The sequence below is a fragment of the Rhodamnia argentea genome, chromosome 5 (assembly GCF_020921035.1).
Source record: "Rhodamnia argentea isolate NSW1041297 chromosome 5, ASM2092103v1, whole genome shotgun sequence".
NCBI lineage: Eukaryota > Viridiplantae > Streptophyta > Magnoliopsida > Myrtales > Myrtaceae > Rhodamnia > Rhodamnia argentea.
The window spans coordinates 29,051,690-29,072,940 of NC_063154.1; the positions used below are offsets into that span (position 1 = coordinate 29,051,690).

The 21,251-nt window shown below is 39.6% G+C and overlaps 1 protein-coding gene and 1 pseudogene across 1 annotated transcript; both read left to right on the forward strand.

The window, feature by feature from the left end:
• The first annotated feature begins 2,757 nt into the window (after nucleotides 1-2,757).
• Nucleotides 2,758-12,435, forward strand: LOC125315315 (disease resistance protein At4g27190-like). Its single transcript, XM_048279766.1, has 4 exons — nucleotides 2,758-5,616; nucleotides 10,590-11,294; nucleotides 11,582-12,280; nucleotides 12,373-12,435. Exons 1-4 carry the CDS (start codon nucleotides 2,758-2,760, stop codon nucleotides 12,433-12,435), a joined length of 4,326 nt encoding a protein of 1,441 aa, XP_048135723.1.
• Nucleotides 12,436-15,918: 3,483 nt separating this feature from the next.
• Nucleotides 15,919-20,776, forward strand: LOC115731469 (annotated as a pseudogene).
• Nucleotides 20,777-21,251: the final 475 nt, after the last annotated feature.

Genomic DNA, 21,251 nt, shown 5'->3' on the forward strand with positions numbered 1-21,251 from the left:
TCGTTTTGGGTTAGTGTCACCTACGCAGGGGCCTAAGCTTAACTGATTTTGTAGGATGTTTCATTGGCTTAACCTCCACACATGTGGCCCTAGATTGTAGCGAAAACAATTGCATACTTTAGGAGAATGCTAACTTCATATGGTAATTTTTTTTTTCTAGTATGTGCACTTATTCTCCATATATTAGGTAGTTACTATGCAAAAAGTCCTTGTCAACTTAATTACAAAGTGAATGTCCCTGATGACTTTAATTAGTCATAACATTGTTTTTAAAAATTAGGCGTAACCTTTTTGATAGTCATAATGGACATACAGATTAAGGAGCAATTTCAAATATTCTAATCGAACACTTTTGGTTGGCAAAATAATTAAACAACTTCAATATTTCCTTATGAACTGAGTTTTTTTTTTTTTCCAATTAAAGGAATGATTTGAGGTGCTTTCTGTCAATAAACCTCTCAAAGTTCGGAATATGATAAATGTAAAGTCAAGACATATTGTCACCTAACGGTCAACATTAATTAGATATTAGTACGTGACCACTTAATAGTGGAGGAAAGGAAAGAGACTTAGATATTGGTGCTCGTGATCGGTCAAGCAGAGAAATAATCAAATGCGTGATACAAACATCATAATTTTTATACAGCGATCACTTAAGCATTATATTCTTTTTTGGATCATTAAGTGTCATGATTTATGTATGATGCTCACTTGAGAATCATGATTGGTATATAACTTTTTCAAAGATCATTTGAGCGCCATAAGATTTTGAAATAACAAGTGCCATGCCATGTTGAATTTCTGAGATTCTTGAATGAATGTAACTAAAACAGTTTGGCCCTTCAACTGTGGTTTGAAAATCATCGCACTCACGGCGACGTTTAACATATGGTTTGCAAGTCCACGTTGGTGGCTTGACAGATGGGACCCACTGCGGTCTTTCTTTCATTTTAAATCGTTGGATCTCCAGAACTGAAGCTCACCCGTTGATTCGTCGTCCTTTTCTGCGCTCAAATCTTATTCCCCTCTTCTTCTCTCAATCATTCTTGCTCTGTTTCGCTCTTTCTTCTCCTTGGCCAAATCACCCTTCTTATTCTTCTTCACTGTCTGCCCGTTTTATCACTCTTTCTTTCTCGATAAGAAAAAATCAAGGCAAAATGTCGATCGATCCTGCCATTCCTGTTGCATCTTTTAAGAGGGGCTTCCATAATGAACTGGTCTAACCATAAAATTAGATGTTTGCCGTTGAAAAGCAATCTGACTCGATCAATTTCTAGTATGTTGATAAGATTGCGTATTACTCTAAATATGTGCTACTTGTACTTGGTAAATGTGTCTATTATAGGGGTGAATGACTTTCATATATGGTAAAACTTTCACACGTAAAGACATTCGTTAATGGCAAAAACATGTTATTTTTAGTTCTATTTTTGTTTTATCATAGCAATATCAACAAAAATCAATCAATCCAACCAAATAAAGATTAACCAAAAGAAAAGCAAAAAAAAAAAAAAGGTTAATTGAATGTTTTTGCACTACTAACTAGAGTATCTTATCGACCTAATTACAATAATTATTTCGACCAAAAAAAAATTACAAGAATTATGTGCCTCATGACTTTATTGTTTTTACTTAGTCAAAATATTTTCAAACGGCGATGATGCATCTACACAATCGGGGGTAAATTGACCTTTCCAACCTAACAATTTTGATGGGCATGTTTGTCATGTGAGACCAATAGACGCATAGAGATTCAGCCAACTAACATTCAACTATATCCGAGTCCAATATAATGAATTCCCATCATATACTACTATTACTTTGACATTATACTTATTGAGCATCTCTCTCGTAAAATTATCGAATATCCGTAGTATGGTAATTTTTACGTTGACATAATCATTTTCTTAAGAAGTATTACGGAATGCAAACTAAACTTGCTCGTCATTGCAAAAACGTCATGCTTGCTTAACTCCAAGATTGGTATGGTTAGTTGGGGTATTGCTGAAATTTTCAGCTCGAAACTAAGGAATCGTCCGTTTGAATCCCACAAGTTGCGTGCAAAGCTTGTTTGGGTTAGAGCCACTTTCACATGCCAAGGCCCGAGCTTAACTGGTTTTGCGGGATGTTTCACTGGCTTAACCTCCACACCTGTGGCCCTAGATTGTAGCCAAAATAATTGCCTACTTGAGGAGAATGCTAACTTCATATGGTAATTTTTTTTCTAGTATGTACACTTATTCTCTATAAATTAGGTAGTTACTATGCAAAAGGTCCTTATCAACTTAATTACAAGGGGAACGCCCCTGATGACTTTATTTATTTTGTCAATAAACCTGTCAAAGTTCGGAATATGATACATGGAAAGGCAAGAGACTCGAGACATGTAGTCACCTAACGGTCAACATGAATTAGATATAAGTGCATCGCCACTTAACAGTGGAGGAAAGGAAGGAGATGTCGGTCCACGTTGGTGGCTGGATAGATGGGACCGACAGCGGACTTTCTTTTATTTTAAATCGTTGGATCTCCCGAACTGAAGCTCACCCATTGATTCGTCGTCCTTTTCCGCACTCAAATCTCCTTCCCTTCTTCGCCTCTCAATCATCCTTGCTCTGTTTCGCTCTTTCTTCTCCTCGGCCAAACCATCCTTCTTCTTCTTCACTACCTGCTGCTCTTTCTCTTCATTCTATCTCTCTCTCTCGGTCTCCCCGTTTGATTGCTCTTTCTTTCTCGAAAAGGGAAAATCAAAGCAAAATGTCGATGGATTCTGCTGTTTCCATTGGGTGGGATGTCTTGAAGTGGGTAGTTGTTCCTGTCAAGCGCCAATTCGGATACGTGATCTCCTCCAAGAGCTACGCCCAGGATCTTCAGAAGGAAGTCGGGAAGCTGGCGTACGAGGCTGAGAGGATCCACAATGCCGTCGAAGTGGCCAGAAACAATATTCGGATGGTCTACAGTCTAGTCACCGATTGGCACGAGACTGCAGAGAAGGCCTTGAAGGAGGCGGGAGAGCTGTTGGGAGAGTTCGAAAAAGCGAGTAAGAGTTGCTGCTACGGGACTCTTCCCGACCCCAATTGTCGCTATCAGTTCAGCAGAAAGGCCAAGGATAAGATCGAGCTCCTTCAGCGACTCGCTCGAGAATGCAGTGAATTCAGGGACATCTCCTTCATTGATCCTGCTCCGGGGAATGTCACTGCGGCCTCCGCTCCTTCTGCCAAGGACGATGGCGTCTTCGAATCCAGAGCTTCGATCAAACGTCAAATCATAGCCGCTCTTGCTGATAACCGCAACAGCGTGGTTGGGGTTCATGGGATGGGCGGGACCGGCAAGTCCACCCTTTTGGAAGAGGTTGAAAGAAGAATAAGGGAAGAGAGGTCGTTCGATCTGGTCGCTAAGGCCGACGTGTCGGAAAATCCAGACATCAAGAGGATTCAAGAAGAGATCGCGTACGGGTTGGGCCTTAGTGACATAAAGCAGGAAGAGAATGTCAGCTTGCGAGCGAAGCTTCTGCGCGAGAGGCTAGAAGATGAGGAGAGGACGAAACAAGAAAATGATGAGGGGAAGAAGAAGAAGAAGACGGTGCTCATAATACTGGACAACCTGTGGAAAGGGCTTGACTTGAAGTCAGTAGGCATTCCTTGCGGACACGACAACAAAGTCATAGGATGCAAGTTGCTGTTGACGTCAAGATTTCAAGATGTTTTGCGAAGGGAAATGGGCTGCGACAGGGACTTCCGCCTCGATGCGCTGAAGGAGGAAGAGGCAAAAAGATTGTTTGAGAGGACGGTGGGCGACAAAGTTCATCACGATCCGTTCAAATCCCTGGTGGATGAAGCACTCAACAAATGTGCAGGTTTGCCTTTCCTAATTATTGCAATGGCGAATGTTTTTAGAGATGCCGATTTTCGCGAATGGAAGGATGTTTTGAGACAAATTGAGATGTCTACCAACAAAGGAATCGATGAAAAAATAAACGAGATGCTGCAGTTGAGCTATAATCGTTTCAAAGGGGAATATGGCAAGGAGGTGAAGTCATTGTTACGGCTATGTGTCGTTTACGGTGTCTCTAAGCCCTCTCTTGAAAACTTGGTGAGGTATGGCGTGGGTTCGAGGTTATTTCGAGAAGATAGCAGCATGGAAGAAGTGAGAGACAGGTTGAGCTCACTGATCCGAACCCTGAAAGCCTCATCCTTTTTGTTAGAAGACAATGAAGATGTTGATGGTTTCAAGATACACGACTTGGTTCGTGGATTCATTGCCTCGGTAGCTTCAAGAGATGACCCTCTTCTGGTGTTGAAAAATCATGATAAGTCGGTGATAGAATTGCCGAAGGACAAGCTCAAAAGTTGCACATCGGTATGCTTTCCCTACGTTGACATGGAGGAGCTTCCTGAAGACTTAGATTGCCCTGAAATGCGGATCTTTTTGTTGTTCACAAACAATGAATCTCTTAAGGTCCCAGGCTCATGTTTCAACTCTATGAGAAAACTCATGGTCTTACATCTTTCTCAAGTGCGGCTCACTCGTTCACCTTCGCCATTCCAGTTCTTGGAGAACTTACACACTCTGTGCCTAAATGATTGTTCGTTAGAGGATGTAGCCATGATCAGCGAACTAAAACGGCTATGTGTTCTCAGCTTTGCAAACTCCAAAATTCAACGATTGCCAAAAGAAATTGGACAATTGGTGGAGCTGCGGTTGTTAGACTTAAATCATTGCTCAAAACTTGAGATAATTGAACCGGGCGTGCTTGGGAGCTTGATGAAATTGGAGGAGTTGTATATGGAGAATAGTTTTGATCGTTGGAATGCCGTGGAGCAAACTCCACCCACTAATGCCGGTCTTATTGAGTTGAATAACTTGAAGAATCTCTGCACTTTGCATGTGTCCATTCTCGATCCGAGTGTGCTCCCAGAGGATCTAAACGTCGAGAAACTAACCAAGTACCAAATCCGGATAGGTAATGTGCCACGCTGGCGAAGTCGCAATGTGTCCAGCACATTGGAGCTGTCGAGCACGTTGGAGCTTCGATTGGATCCAATGAGCGATATTCTTCGGAAAGGATGCATACAGACTTTATTAGGCAAAACTGACGGTCTCATTTTAGACGGATTAAATGGAATTGAGCAAAGTATTTGCGCGTTATCGCAGAAAGGCTTTCCGAAATTAAAGCACCTACAGGTCGAGAATAGTCCCTCCGTCCATCACGTCCTCCAATTACCATCACATACAGAGTTTAAGATGTTGGAGTCATTACTTTTCGATAACCTCATCAACTTGGAAAAGATATGCAACAACCACATCTCCTCCAATTCCTTCAGTGCATTAAAGGTAGTACGAGTTGAAAACTGTGACAAGATGGAAGTTTTGTTTCCTCTTTCATTATTGAGAGAACTTCCACACCTTGAAGAGATCCAAGTGGTCAGCTGTCACTTAATGCGGGAGATTGTAGAAGTGGATGATTGCGGCAAACTTGAGTTGCGGAATTTGCATGTCTTGAACTTGCATGATCTGCCGAATATGAAGAACTTTTGCACCGTCGGGATGGCTCCTTCAAGTTGTGCATCAAACGACCATGTTGGCACTCAAGTTGCATTCTTCAACGGGCAACAGGTAACTTTCTATCAAAACAATATGTTATTTGATGATCTTTTGTTCATTTGCTAATTGGATGTGACATAGATTATTGTCATTATTCTTTCTTCTTCTTCTTTTTCGGTTCATTTTCTGCCTAATTACATTATCCTAATCATGCCTTCTCTGTAATTGCGTAAAGCAATCTTCTGTTACTCTTCATTGCGTAGAACTCCAGCAAATAAATTGAAATCCATGTAAATTTAGATTCTGATAGGGCTGGAGTTATTTGCAGCTTGCATGCGGCAAGAAAAAATATGATATCTAGATGGTTTAGTAAAAATCAATACGAAGAATGGGCAAGGGGTTTGGGTTTTCAAATAGTAGCAACGATGCTAATCTAATTGATGCACATCTTTTCCCTATCGTGTGTTTCAATAAGCACTTAGTCATTGCATAAGCCCTAAAAGGATAAACGCACACAATTACACGCATATTCATACTTGCAAAGCATATAAAGGATATAGATATATGTAAGCACTTTGGGCATAACAAACATAAATATTCAACTTCTAATTGAAAAAAAAAAAAGAACATACATCTTCAACTTGTGCCAATATCTCGTAGTCGAAGGCATTACTGAGTGACTTTAAGGAAAAAGTTCACGAGATCCCCCATGAAGATTTAAATCGGTAAACACTTACTTCGAAAATGTGGTTATATAAATTAGGGCATATTGAAATTAAATAGCTGAATAGGGAGGCCATATGCACAATGAAATTAAAAAAAATTAGCCTTTTCTTTGATCGTTTCATATGCTTGGGATATATTTCAAAGCCCTTTTCACGAAGTCAACCATCTTATTATTATTTTTTGTCATAATCTCTTTCAAGATCATTGTTTTTTTTTCCTCATTTTTCTTTATTTATATTGGAAATTTTCAACTCATTGTAAAAAATCACATGTGACAAATAGGTGGAAATTGTAATTAATTGTTTAACAATTTTTTAGTGTAGTAGGTAAGCTGTTAAATTGGTTATTGTTAGTAATAGAAGTAAGTAAACTAAGGACAAACAGTGACAATTATCGTTGAAGTTGATGGTGGAGTTCAAGGCTCGTGCAATATATTAGTTTCGCAAGTTATTAAACATGAGCTTACATGGAGAGAAATTTAAGTTGTCATTATAAATTTATCAAGTACGAAAGGAAATTAGCCCTGTCGTAGGTTTATTCTTATTATATAAATTACAATATTTCACGCATAAATTGATTGGGTCTGGCAAAGCCCAAGCGGGCTTAGGTGGATGGCGAAGGCGTCAAAAGGAAGTTACTTGTAGTAACTAAACTTTTATGACAGTAATTTCCCTTATGAAGTACTAAATTACTTTTCAAGATTGCTAAGTTTCCTTAGGTGGGTAGTAAATTAGACATACCTTTCTGTAATTAAGGAATTATAGCATAATAATTTACTTCTCGTGATTGAAACTTGCCTTGTTGATCACACCATGAGATGTTGTCCTTTGTTTGTAAGTTGCCTATGTCTTTCATAACCACGGTCATTCTACAGTTTCTATATAATTTTGTCATGGTAGTAATGTGCATTGTGAGATAGTGTAGTACTTTTTGGCAATCATCCGACAAAATGAGCAATGTAACATCAAAGTAGTAACATAACCTAAGAGGGAGTGGTTTACCTTATAGGAAGGAATTTATCTTGAATGTACTTCCTTTTGCTCTAAGGATCACTAATCTTCGTAGTCATTAGCAAACTGAATGAATGCTATTTCCTGACGACTGTAGTTTCCCTTATTGTTAATAAATTGCAGACAAACTCTAAACCGTCCACGAATATATTGCAAATAAAAAAAAATGAAGTTCATTAGTTGTTTTTGTGGTCGTGAAGTACCTATTCTGATTGTAAACTAGCCTTTGTTATCATAGATTTTTGTAAATGCAAAAATTATCCTAAAGTCTGTAAATTTTCTTCCGCAACCATTTGTAATAACCTGCTATAGCACGTATGCTGATGGGTCTATCCGTCAGGTTTCAATCCCATCCTTGGAGTCCTTGACAATGGCTGGACTTCCTAATCTGGAAGATATATGGACCGATGAATCTCCATTGGGGCTGAGCAGTCTCCAATTTCTTGAGGTCTCTTCATGCAAATCTCTCGCAAAGGTCATCAACTCCTGGTCGCTGGTAAAACTACAAGAGCTACACACTTTAAAGGTAGAAGATTGCGTTTTGGTGCAAGAAATTTTTGACCTCGACGGTCTAGGCACCAGTGCAAATATCAAGGCTCTTTCTGAGCTAGACACCATCTATATAAGAGGATTACCACGCTTGAGGTGCATATGGAACAAGAATCCTTGTGGAATTGTGAGATTCCATAAATTAAAGCAATTGAAGGTGTTTGGCTGTAACAGCCTCGAGTTTCTGTTTTTCCCATCCATGGTTCAATCTCTTGCACAATTGAGAGAACTAAATGTACAAGATTGCAAGAAGATGGAGACGATCATCATAGAGGATGAAGGGTTGGGATTAGACACATCAACAACTCTAGTATTCCCGATGTTAACCGATTTATGGGTTGCAAGTTTGGAAAGTTTGACGTGCTTCTCTCGCAGAAAGTGTAAGATTGATTTTTTTTTCTGGTTTAATCGTTAAAGATCTTCTTAGATTCATCATTGCAATGCAAAAGATGGCATTCCTTTCATCTAATTAAAAATCGATGACAGGTTCCCGAGAAGCTTGGAGTGAGGATCGTGTCACATCACGCAATACGACCCTCTTCAATCAAGAGGTATGTAACAAACGCTACGTCAAGATCTTAAATATAACAAAAATCCAATCATTGCATCAACTTTATGGGCATAGCACTTCACAAGTTTACATGCTCTGTATTTCAAGTTGCCACGTAGCGTTACAAATAATTGGCTAGTTTCAATTCACATCAATGAGGGTTGGATCAATCACGGCAAAGTATTAAGAGATTGTAAAAGATGATTTATACATATGGATAATTGTTATGCCAGCCAGCTAAATAAGTAAAACTAACAAATAAATAGTTATATTGGAGACAAAGCATGATCGTCAAGGCCCACTTTGGTTAAAATTGATTGCTTTCCATATGATCACCGCACCATAGAAGCTGAATAAGCCAAAGTAGAGTTACTCCTCAAATTGTGATTTTATATTGAAATGAAGAATATAAAGTAGAGTCACTATACATACAAAAGTTGGATAATTAATCTCCAAGGAGCTCAAGTGCCAACTCTCAGATTCTGTGGTTAAAGTCACTCCCGATAACTATATAGTAAAAGATTGTGATATAGCGATGTCATTGGAGAGCACTATATTTTTGAATTTTTATTATAAAATTTATGTGTATTAAGTTCATATCAATTCATGTCATTTATGGATTTGTCGGATAATCATTTCAAAACAAGTTAATTCATATTGTAAATTGCCAGCCTTTCAATTCTTATTTCTTTTAGCTACATCCTCATGCAAAAGGAATGTGGTTCTCGTTGAGACTTTCTTTCCGTCAAGGGGCGTGGGACGTTCACAGAGTGCTTACTTCATGCTTTCTTTACTTCTCTTCTTTCCCTCACTGTGCTCGGTCAACGGTGTACCTTATACAATCTAGTAACCCTTTAGTCCATGTCGGTATTGTTGTCCAATCCATGCTTTGTGTTGTAAGCTTTTTCCAACTAGATTTCTTTGGCTAGCATTCCTCTTCTTCTTTTTTTCCTTTTCATGGGCGAGAACGAGTGACAAAAACGGAACATGCTACTCTCTTGATATTCAAGGTTTCCCACGTGCAATGGATCTCTTACCATTGTTCAAGTTTGCTTCAAATTGAAATTGCAAGCATCTTATACATGCTATCTATGAACCATGAATGGTCATTTACATGAAATCAATATTCTGTACTTTAAAAAAAATAGGGAAATATAGCTTAAAAATGCACTGATATCCCAAATTATACGCATATTTTTCACACGTATTTTTATACCTTTAAATGCTTCAAACATGTACAAAAATGTAACACAACATAGAGCATTTCAATATGAACACGTCGGTACCAAGAACGCGCCGATCGGACCTCATACGCATATTTAATTTAAGGAAAAACGGGAAATTTACGTGCTAAAAAAAAAAAATATCGCGAAATTGTCAGCCAGTTGCAAAACACGAAAAAAAAAAATTCGCTACAGCCGCCCACACGCGCCCACACTGCTGACCCTGCACATAATCTTTGGCGCATGGCTTGCACGCGCCTACAATTTTTATCTAACAATTGGATCATCCAACACGGTAACAAAGAAATGAATCTTAAAAGGAAAATTCAATCAATTAAGTATATTGAGTTCTTTCAAGTGTAAAATGATATAAATAAGTTTTGTTCATTTTGACCCAAGCAATCCCTTCTTCATTGTTTTATTTTTTGACTTTTTCAATTTTTTTAGAGTGATATAATATTGAATAAAAATGATTGATATTGACTTTAACCGGAAGTTATGATGTCCCCGACATATTTCACGTATATTTTGAAGAAATTAAAGATAATTACTTAATAAATTCTAATATTATTTATATCGCACATGTTTAATTTGAGTAAATTAATAGAAACCTAACAAGCTAACTAACAAAGTATGGGGAATAATACGTTAATTTTGAAGTTAAACTTGTCCAAAATGAAACATTGAAACTACTTCTAGTAAAATGAAAAAGGAAATTTGCTAATATGGACAAATCAAACAAATTTGAGGAATATCGTCCTTTTTGTTTTCAAATATTTCATGTTGTCTTTTGAACAATCCTTAAAAAACATGGAGAGACTAATAATATGTCAAAACATAAACAGAAAAGCCTTGGTATGACCTTTGCAAGATGAGGATGCGGCCACAATGGATAGACCAAGATTGTCGGGACCACCGCTTCTTCCCCATGTATTCATGAACTTTTCGAACCGACGGAATCACTAATTTCGTGAGCGAATACTGCAGGTTGCGTTTCCTAACTTGGAGACATTATGCATCTGGAGTATGGATAGCATTGAGACAATATGGGACAATCAAGTTGCTGCGGAGTCTTTCCGCAAACTAAAGTCACTCAGTGTTTATGGATGCAACAAGCTAGTGAACATTGTTCCTTCTTACATTCTTGGACGGCTCAAGAGCTTGGAAAGTTTGGAGGTAGGATCATGTGATTCGCTTGAAGTTGTTTTCAAACTGCAGCCATTGAGTCCTCTAGATGGATATCCCATTGCTCGTTTCCCGTTAAAAAAGTTGGAGTTATGGGGATTATCAAAGCTAAAGCATGTATGGGATAAGGAACTTCACAGTCAAGTCAAATTCCAGTGTCTCCGTTATGTTACCGTTTCCGGATGCGAGAGCCTCACCTCTCTATTTCCAGCCTCAGTAGCTGGGGATCTAATGCAACTTGAGGAGTTGAAGATCGATGAATGTGGTGGCATTGTGGAACTCATCGAGAACGACGGACTAGATCCCAGGGATGCGTTCCCTAAGTTAGCCTCTCTCAAGCTTAAGCGTCTACCAGAGTTGAAGTGCATCTACACAGGAACACATGCTTTACGTTGGCCGGCATTGAAGATCTTGAAGGTGGATGGCTGTAGCAAAGTGGAGATACTTGCTTCGCAACTTGAGAATGAGATGCCACCTCATAAACAACCTCTCTTCTTGATAGAAAAGGTACGACCCAAGATTTTTTTATTAATTAATTTCTTGCTGCTTCGCCGGCAAATTGCGATTGTGATTACAATTGAGTGCAAACGGGAATGTAGGGATTTACTTGAGTGCAAACGTGGGTACAAGAAGTCAAATGTAAAAGATCGGTGATAATGTCTATTGCATGGGGTGCATTTCCTTCCGTCGAATTGCATGAGACTCAACATCTTAAAATGCAGGACTTATCCCACAATACACGAACACTCTTTTAATTAAGCTGGTTTTAGATTCTGACTTGACTAATTTCTCAGGGCGCATTCTCAAATCTGCAAGAGTTAAAATTGGATTTATGTGGACGGATGGAGTTATGGCATGGGCATTCTCATGATGGAGAATTCTTCTACAAGGTTAGAGTTCTCGAGCTTCATCATTTCTCGAAGGAATCTACAATATCCACATGTCGTCTTGTTCGGAGTTTAACCAGCTTGCAAGAGCTGGTTGTACGCAATTCTGATATAGAAGAGCTGAGCAACATTGTGGAAGCCAAAGAAGGCCCCAGGCACGAGCTAAAAGTAATACCACCATTTTCCAGATTTTTTCAACATCTCAAGACTCTAGATGTGTCATTTTGTGATGGGTTATCGAAGATGTTCACACCAACAATAGCTGGAAATTTGGTGGAACTCACGAAATTGAGGATAAGTAAATGCAAAATGTTGACTGAAGTCATTTGTGACGATGGAGGTGAGGAGGGGCTTGTGGTGGTTTTCAATCAATTGAAGTATATGGAGCTCGATGGGCTGACGGGCTTGAGATGTTTCAGCTCAAGTAAATGCACTTTGATGTTCCCACTCTTGGAAGATGTCATTGTGAGTGGATGTCCAAGCATGAAGTTCTTCTCTGAGGGACCAATAAAGGCGCCAAAGTTGGAGAGAGTACAAGTCTCAACAGAAGCGTGGTTTTGGGAGGAAAACCTCAACATCACCATCCAAAATATGTTTAAAGAAATGGTATGCATGGGTTATCAAATTTTGTTCAATTAGATGGTCTTGTTGCGTTTTGCTAACTAGAAGTTTACATTTAATGATGCCTTTTCTAATAGGCTACGGTTGCCGGAGTAAAGTCGATGCAGCTATCTGAGTTCCCCGAGCTAATTGAAAAATGACACGGCGAACTTATTTCCATCAAGCCTTCTTGGCAATTAGAATCACGGGTGGTGGATAAGTGTCCATCATTTACTAACGCTATTCCATCCAGATTGATACCTATTTTAAATGAAGTGAAAAGATTGCAAGTGCGCAATTGCGAGTCGCTAGAAGAAGTATTCAATCTTGAAGGGCTGGAGGGCGTGCGAAGCACTCGGGCGCTTCCTAGTTTACAACATCTAGACTTGGTCAATCTACCAAAGTTGTGGCGACTATGGAACAACCATCTTCAAGGGACGCCGCGCTTCAATATGATGATGAACCTCACCCTTTATAAATGTAGCAACTTGAGACATGCTTTCACTCCATCGATGGCTCGGTGTGTTGCCAATCTACGGATGATGGAAATAAAGGAGTGTGGTCAAATGGAAGGAGTGATCGCAGAGGAAGAAGGGCAGGGAAGTGCAGTGAAGAAGATTACATTTCCTAAGCTTAAATGGATGAAGCTGGAATGCTTGCCCAATATGACTAATTTTCTCTCGGGGAAGAATCATCGGCTGGAATGCCCTAGTTTAGAAGAGTTGACCATCGCAAACTGTCCCAAGATGAGAAGTTTAACTTGGCAACCTTTGATGGAGATAGACCACCGCACTCCTTCACTTTTTACTCCGGAGGTCGGTCTTGTTTTTCTTTATCCAATGCTTTTGATGTATAAAATTAAACATCTTGTCAAATGTGAGCACCAATGGAAGTTGCAATGCGACATCCGCTTTTTTTTTCTTTCATTTGTTTTTCCCTCCGAAATCCTCAACACGCCACACACTGTCATCGGTCAAGGATAAGAAATTGGTTACCCATTGCAAATTGATTAAACTTAAATTGTAGATAGGTGTCACCACCAACTAAAACTTCATAATTTTAAACCCATTCACAAATTGGATAAACCGAAATCTTCCCAATCACCGAAATCATAGATAAAGAAGTATGAAACTAGTCACGGTAGGGACAATTTGCAATAACGTAATTCACAATGAAATGAAAATTCCATACGTGCTCTTAAATGAACAATTCATAGCAGCTCATACAATCGTTTCATTTTTTTTTTTTTTTGGTATTAGAATCTATTTTTGCGTAACATGTTTTATTTGTTCACGAAGACTAGTTGCATTTTCCCGGGGATCCTCGTTAGTGTGAGAAACCCGCCTTCAAATTTCTTGTCATGCGAACTTTTTAAGAAAATTGCAAAAGTATTCATGTGTTATTTGTGGTCGTCATTTCGTTCTTTGGATCGTAATTCGGTGAAATGTTCTCCTATCTTTTTTGTGCATGAGTATTAACGGGTAGTACAGGCCGTAAGGTAGCTTATTTTGTCGCACCGCACATGGCCTTAGTCATTAGTCCATTAAAGTGAAAGCATCAAGCAACCTCTCGTTGATTGTGTCACTAACGAGTTCTAGAATGTTGTGATTTGTGGGAGGAAAGTAAGATCATAATTCAATGTCATCAAATTTATGGTGTCATTTTTCCAAATATGGCGGGTACAATTTCCTAAGCTTGAGTCGATATTTCTCTCTCACATGGAAAATTTAAGCAAAATATGGATGGATAGTCCTCGAGATACTCTCACTTTTGAACATTTACGGAAAGTAAAAGTTGATAATTGTAAGAGCCTTGAAAATCTGTTTCCGCATTGGGTGGCTACAAGTCTAAACCAATTGGAGAAACTTCGAGTGGAGTTTTGTGCAATCAAGGAAATAGTCGCAAGTGGGGATAACACTCCACACTCCACTACCGCTCAAGCACTTTTCCCGCAATTAACCTCTCTGGTGTTCCATGCTATGCCACAACTCAAGCGTTTCTGCCCTAACTTGTCTACTTTGAACCGGCCACTCTTGAAGAAATTTCGAGTGACACATTGTGACAAACTAAGCATGTTTCCTTTTGTGGCAACCATGAACAAGTGGCCTCAGAAAAATGATCATCAGGACATTTCGGACCAAGAAACACGCTCTTCATTTGAGAAGGTATGACTTCAACTATTCTCCCTCAGTTTCTACTTTGTTCTTTAAAGCACTTAGTAATCTTATGTTCACTGCATATTAATCATATCATGATACTAACATGATATCCCTTGCCTATCAGTTTATAACATAAGATATTCCTTAACTAATCTAATTAAATATAATGTACTTGGGAAGGTCAATGAGAACTTGACACATGGTCCTCTCCATTGTTCTCACGTTTCTCACCATTGAACTTTTCTTCTCTTTTTTATTTTGTACAATCTTTAAAAAACATACTCTAATTTCATTTCAGAAATAAAAGCATTGGAACCCTAATTCACCGCATTCTTCTTTGTTCTTTAATTCACCCCGTTATGTTCCACGTCCACCGCATACTAACGAAAACTCGAAACCCCCTTACTTATAGTTTTTAGACAACGTAACGAACCTCATATGTTTTAGTAACACTATGAGTGCATCCCGTGACAGGTTTGCCTTTTACGGCACATGATTTACCGCTGAATCTTGTTGAATTTACTTCTCTCATTGTATCGGCAATTTCGCAGGGTATTTTCACCTTAGAGAGACTTTCATTGGTCGATAAGGATATTCAGATGATACGTAATGGAAAATTTTTCGAGGACATCTTTGGCAAGCCAAAAGAACTAACATTGGCATGTTTTCATGATGAAAATGCCGTCTTTCCTCCCATATCCCTCTTACAAAGATTTCGGAACCTACAAAGCCTTGAGTTCTTTTGTAGTGCTTTTGAAGAACTATTCCCCGATGAAGGGCTTGTTGACGAGGGAAAATGTTTGGTGCTTGAACATTTAAGAGAACTCAAGTTAAGCAAGCTACACAACATAAAGCATGTATGGAGGAAAGACTGTTTAGTGTCCAAAATTCTTCGGAGTATTGACAAACTTGAGGTTCAAGAATGTCCTAGTTTGACAACATTATTTCCAGCCGAGATATCCTTTCGGAATTTGACGGAGCTAGTGGTGATGACTTCCTCTGGATTGGTACATCTAGGGACAGCTTCAGCGATCGCAAGTTTGGTCCATCTCACCGAGATGACTATAATAGAATGTGAAAGAATGAAAAAAGTAGTGGCAGACGACGAAAACGAAGAAGGAAAAGTGATTTCGTTTGGGAACCTAAAATGGTTGACGCTCAAAAAAATGCCAAGCCTAGAATGCTTCTCCTCCACCACAAGTTGCGTCTTGAGGTTTCCATCCCTGTTGAGGATTGAAGTGGAAGAGTGCCCCAAAATGAACATCTTTTCTAAGGGTAAGCTAAGCACACCAAGACTAAGTTATGTGTCACTGTTCAGAGACGAGTGGGACTTGGGGGAATGGGAGTCGGAGGGTGATCTCAATGCAGCCATACAAAGGTTATCGGCATAAACAACCAAACGCGCACGGAATAAGTAAGGCCCAATTAATGCAGCCATTCTCATCCTTTGGTTTTTTTCTCTTTGCTTCTGCATCATAAGAGACGATGCAGAACGGACAAGCTACAGAGGAGGCCGCGGCAGCTCGGGACGGCTCTGTTTGCGGATACGAGTCGCTCCATCGCCTCCTCCGCGACGATCTCAACCCCCAAGTCTTTCAGGTTTTCCTTTCTCCATTGCATCTCTCTCCTCAGTGTCGCTCGATCGATACTGGCTCACGGAGCAGTGTCCGGTCGATTTGAATCCTTGTAGCTGTTGATCCGATTGATTTGGCGTGTATTTCTCGAGTGTTATTCTTCGATTGGATTTTGACCTGAGCTTATTAAGGAAATGAAGTTGATTTCGTGAAATCCATGGAATTAGAAACGACATAGTTTCGTTTTGGGGAAGATGTTCTGGCACTGGCGCTTTTCTGTAAGCTTGATGGTGCTAGCATCTACAGATTTCGAATTGGTGCTGATCAGGAAAGGAAAGGCTTCATGGAGAAGGATTGCTGTAGTAAAATCTTGGGATGAAATACGCAAATGATGTGGTCAGATTGTACGATTCTGTTCTGCTCGATTTGTCTCATCTCTCTGCTCACTTTTTCCAATTAAACTTAGGCTTTGCTGTTTAGATGAATATTTATGTCATTAGTCAATCTAGGAGAATTTTTGTATATGCTCTGCATCTTTCGGGTCTGCATATGTAGACATACCATTTACTAGTCGAGTTAAATAGGAGCTGGACTTCCGTCAGAAAGGTGGATCTTAGGAATTCTAGTGGTATTATTCCGTTAGTTTTCACGATTGGAATGGTTGTGGCCTCCCGAATCGTACGACTGAACACAAAAAGAATTTACAAGAAGTAAGGATAGACAGCTTAAAGTCTTAGTATAGAAAGTTGGGGTTGATCGAGTAATTTCTATTCCGAATGAATTTTGAATTGACACGGATCAACCGCCCATGAAAATATTTGTTGAGACAACTGAATGACTGAGCAATCGGTGCCTTCTTCCTAAAATGTCAAAATCTCAAAGCATGTCATTGCGTTGTGATACAATCTTACTTTTTTGTCAAATCTTTATGATATTGATTTCAGGAAGTCAGTCGTTTACATATTGGATTGAATTGTGTAAGGACTCTTCAAGTTGATCCTCTGGCATATTCTGCCAAAGCTCTCTCATCTGAATGTAACTTTGACATACAGGTGATCCTACTGTTTTTGTTTTTGTGGTGCTTACTGGATGTGTTGATTTAAAGGTTGTTGCTAAGAGTCCTGGTCACACTAGTCTGCACTGTTTCATGTGCTTCAATACCATTTGGTTGGAGTTTGATAAAGACTCGCTATAAATCAAATAGGTTCCTCATGTAAAATAGTTTTCTTAATGGTATGACACTTGTCTTCTCAGCACATTCCTGCTTGGAGCATATGGCGAATCTGAGCGTGTGCATAAGAAATACTTGCTTGTCATCGGTGACATGACTGAACATCTTGAAAGGACTGGAAAAGCTTTTTGGCGTACTTTTCTCTAGGGCAATCAGTTTCAATGCCTTATGTTCCTTTTGGCAACCGTGGACCACAAAGTTGCTTAACTCCACCCAACAAACACTCAATTTATGATTGCCTTAATCTAATGTCACCTCAATAGCCTCTGAAGCAAGTTCCTCCAGCATTGCTCAGGCCTGCAAATGAAAGTTCAGGCTAACAATTGTTTGGAAGTTCTCTGAGGGACATGAGCAAAGACCTTCCGATGTGTGCTCCTTGTTCTCTCTGCAAAGGGGCATAGGGAGCTTCTATTTATAACTCGGTAATCTTTCATGCCTGTGATAGATAAAAGAGCATGGACCGACTAATATTATGTCACTGAGATTCATACATATGGTCCTAACTAGGGAAATATTTGTTTAAAAGCAATGAATTTCAAAGAGCTGGTCTAGATGTCCTTTGGCAATATTGAGAGCTTATCACTAGGGAGGTCTTGAAGAGCATAGTCCGGGAAATGAGCTATTCTGAAATCTGTTTTAGCATAGATTCTTGGTTCTGAGTTTTTCTATGAGATGGAAGGTGTGAGAAAGTCTGACTAGCATAGTCTTGTGCCATGTTGGGATTCTGTGGACTTGGTGAGCCAACTGATAGAGTAATGTGCAAAGTTTGATGTCGTCAAACCATTCTAGTTGATTAAACTTGCTATCGTTGAAGCTAAGAAATACTCTTACATATTCTTTGTGGCAGTCGCTATTTTGTAGTTGTTTGCTCTTATTGAAAAACATTACTGCAGTTCTTGGCAGGATCCTTTGATTTTTATTCATTCTGACCAGTTTTGTGGAATTGATCAATTTATTCTGATTTTCTTTCAGGCATTTCGCTTTATGGTAGACAAGGAGTAATTAAGAGAACCACGAGTTGTCAGAGTGGGGCTTATTCAAAACTCTATGGTTCTTCCCACAACTGCTTCCTTTCTGGATCACAAGAGAATGAAAGATGCTGCCGGTGCTTCAGGAGTGAACATCTTATGCTTGCATGTTAGTCACGTCATGAAGCTTGAGCTGTACATTTTTTGGTTTCTCCTTTTGGACTTGAAAGACTGAAATTCAACTACTGAACTAATCTACAATCTAGGAAGCGTAGATGATGCCATTTGCCTTTTGCACAGGAGAGAAGCGGCAGCATGAGAACATGTTCATTGTCAATCCTATCCTTGAGAGGGATCGCTGCCGTTGCCAACAGTTCATTGATCGGGTAGGAACAGAATCATTTTCCAATCTGTTCACATCAGGCGACGGGAAGCGACAGCAAGCTGATTTCAGGCACTTTTATGGATCCAGTCACTTTTCAGCTCCAGATCCTCCGTGCACGCGCCCCTACAGAGATGGATCGGTGGTCTAAGACATGGATTTGAACCTCTGTAGGCAGCTGAAAGACAAGTGGGCCCTCGGGATGATTGCTCAGTACGAGCTCTATGCGGATATGCTCGCTCGGTATCTGATCCCTTGCTGCATAAGAAGTCCTCTTAAGTTCTTGATTTACAACACTGTACATTCAGGGTTGACATTATCTGATCGTCGTTCATGTTCAATCAACGTGTTTCCATGAAATCCAGGGACACGATAGTTCAATCAAAATTTATAGCTCAATCATCATGCCTACTCAAATCTTGCGTGAGAAACCAATGAATAGCATCTTGAATAGCATCTTATTGTCCTTTCATGGTAGTTGTCGTGGCTAATTGTGGCCGAGTGTCTCTGGTGCTTTTGGTGTTCACTTTGGCTTCGAACTTGTGTTTGGTCTGTTGCTTTTGAAGGTTTTGTGAGTTGGGTGATGGGTTGGTGGCTTTCCTAGGTTCTATTTGTCTGTTTGCAGTAGATTCTCAAATTGGGCACATCCAATATTTTCTTATCAGTTTCTCAATTCATTAGAATTCGAAGTGAACTCGGGAATGGTGGACGAGATTTTCTGTTTGTCACTAGCTTTGTGGTTAGCCATCTTTGGGAGCTTAGAAGTGAGTGCACAATCGAAACCACTAAGCTGACTTAATTTTGTCATCTTCCTCTGCTTGACTTGATAAAAAGGCTTTTTTTTTTCCTTGTCACACAAGGGATGAGTTGGTCTTTGTCTTTCAAAAGAACATTGTCTGGAAATTGGAGATTTGGCTTTGTCCATAAGTAAACAAAGCATGATGTGCTTTTTGAAGTGATTGGTGAAGTTGATGGCCTGTGTTCACTCTGCAAAATCTTCCTGCCTTTTTCCTTGTTAATTCCACGACTGATTTGTACATCAGCACTCATATAAGAAGTTGGGAGATCCCTGGTGGGCATCTATATTGGGTGCTTCTCCAGGCATCGAATGCTCCTAACTAGTTGTTTGAAATGATTGACATTTGGTTCCTTCATTTAGAGTTCTGACTTTTAGAGAGTGGATGCTGCGCCGAGTTTAAGTAGCTTTGAGGATGTACCGAGATTGATGTTTTTGTTGAAGCTAATCCTCATGGTTAAAATCTAAGTGGCCATTTTTCATGCAGAGTTTCCAGGAACTCGAAATCATCCAATTTGCTGCTCCAGGCAAACCATTCTTCGCAAATTGGTTTTCCATCTGATATAACTGCGGTTTCATTGGGTGGTAAATTATCTTCCAGTGGGAGGGGTGTTGTTGCAGCAAAAGCTGCAGTGATACCTGACGGAGGTGAAACTTTGTCTTATCCTGGTGATTTTGCGGTGAGCGAGACTCTGATTGGTGAGGAATCAGTTGGCATTCAATTGCAGCCTGATGCAGTAGTGTTTGGAGCGCTTGCAGCTGATACTGCACCTATAAGCACTTCTTTCCCCATTGAAGATGATGAATTTGACTTGGACCAACCCACAACAGGCTTTGCATCTGTTCCAGAAGCAATTGAGGACATCCGCCAAGGAAAGGTTGGTATGCTTTTTGTATCACATCGTCGAGTGCATTTTAATTGTTCATCCATAAATGTCTATGTCATGGTTGGAACTGAATTCCAGATTGTAGTGGCGGTAGACGATGAGGACAGGGAGAATGAGGGTGATCTTATAATGGCAGCAGAAATGGCAACACCTGAGGCTATGGCATTTATTGTGAAGCATGGCGCTGGGATTGTTTGTGTGATCATGAAAGAGGAAGATTTGGAGCGCTTGCAACTTCCTTTGATGGTGAGTCAGAGGCAGAATGAAGAGAAGCTTCAGACTGCATTCACTGTGACTGTGGTATGTGCTTTTATTACACCATATCCTTTTTCAATACATGAGGTTTTTCTCAAAACTTAGAGTTGAGTTTTTGATTGGAAATTAACAGATGGGGATAATTTGAACTTTTTGTTTTTCATCAAAGTGTATTTATTGTTATTCTGTTTTGCTTTCTCAGAGGTTCATGTACTTAAGAAACGGCCCTCTGGAGAGCAAGACACTTTGAATTTTTTCTTGTCCGCAGTCCATAGAGATCTTGATTTTTGAAGTATTCATGGAAATGAATGTTAGAAAGAAATGAAGCAAAATGTGGTAAGAAGAGATCCTGAGATAATAGTACTCGTGCATAATTTGGTCTGGTTAACTTGTGTTAATTATCATACCTTTTGTGTTCTTACTCATAGATCATTTGCTGATAAAAAATCGAACCCCGCAGACTGTGCCACACTGTTTTCTTAAGGGGCGCATCGATGGAAGCATGCAAGCCGCGACTCTTAAATGTTCGGACGGCTCATGACCACTGAAGCTCCTGCACTACACACAACGTGGCTCGGGAACTTCTCTAAAGAAAGGAGATGTCCGCATGTTCAAGCTTTTTAGAATTGATGCTATTGAACTCAAAGTCTCCCTTTTCAGAAGGAATGTTAAGAATTAGGCGTAAACTTTGGTATGCCTACAAAAAAATTTAGGGTCTGCTATGT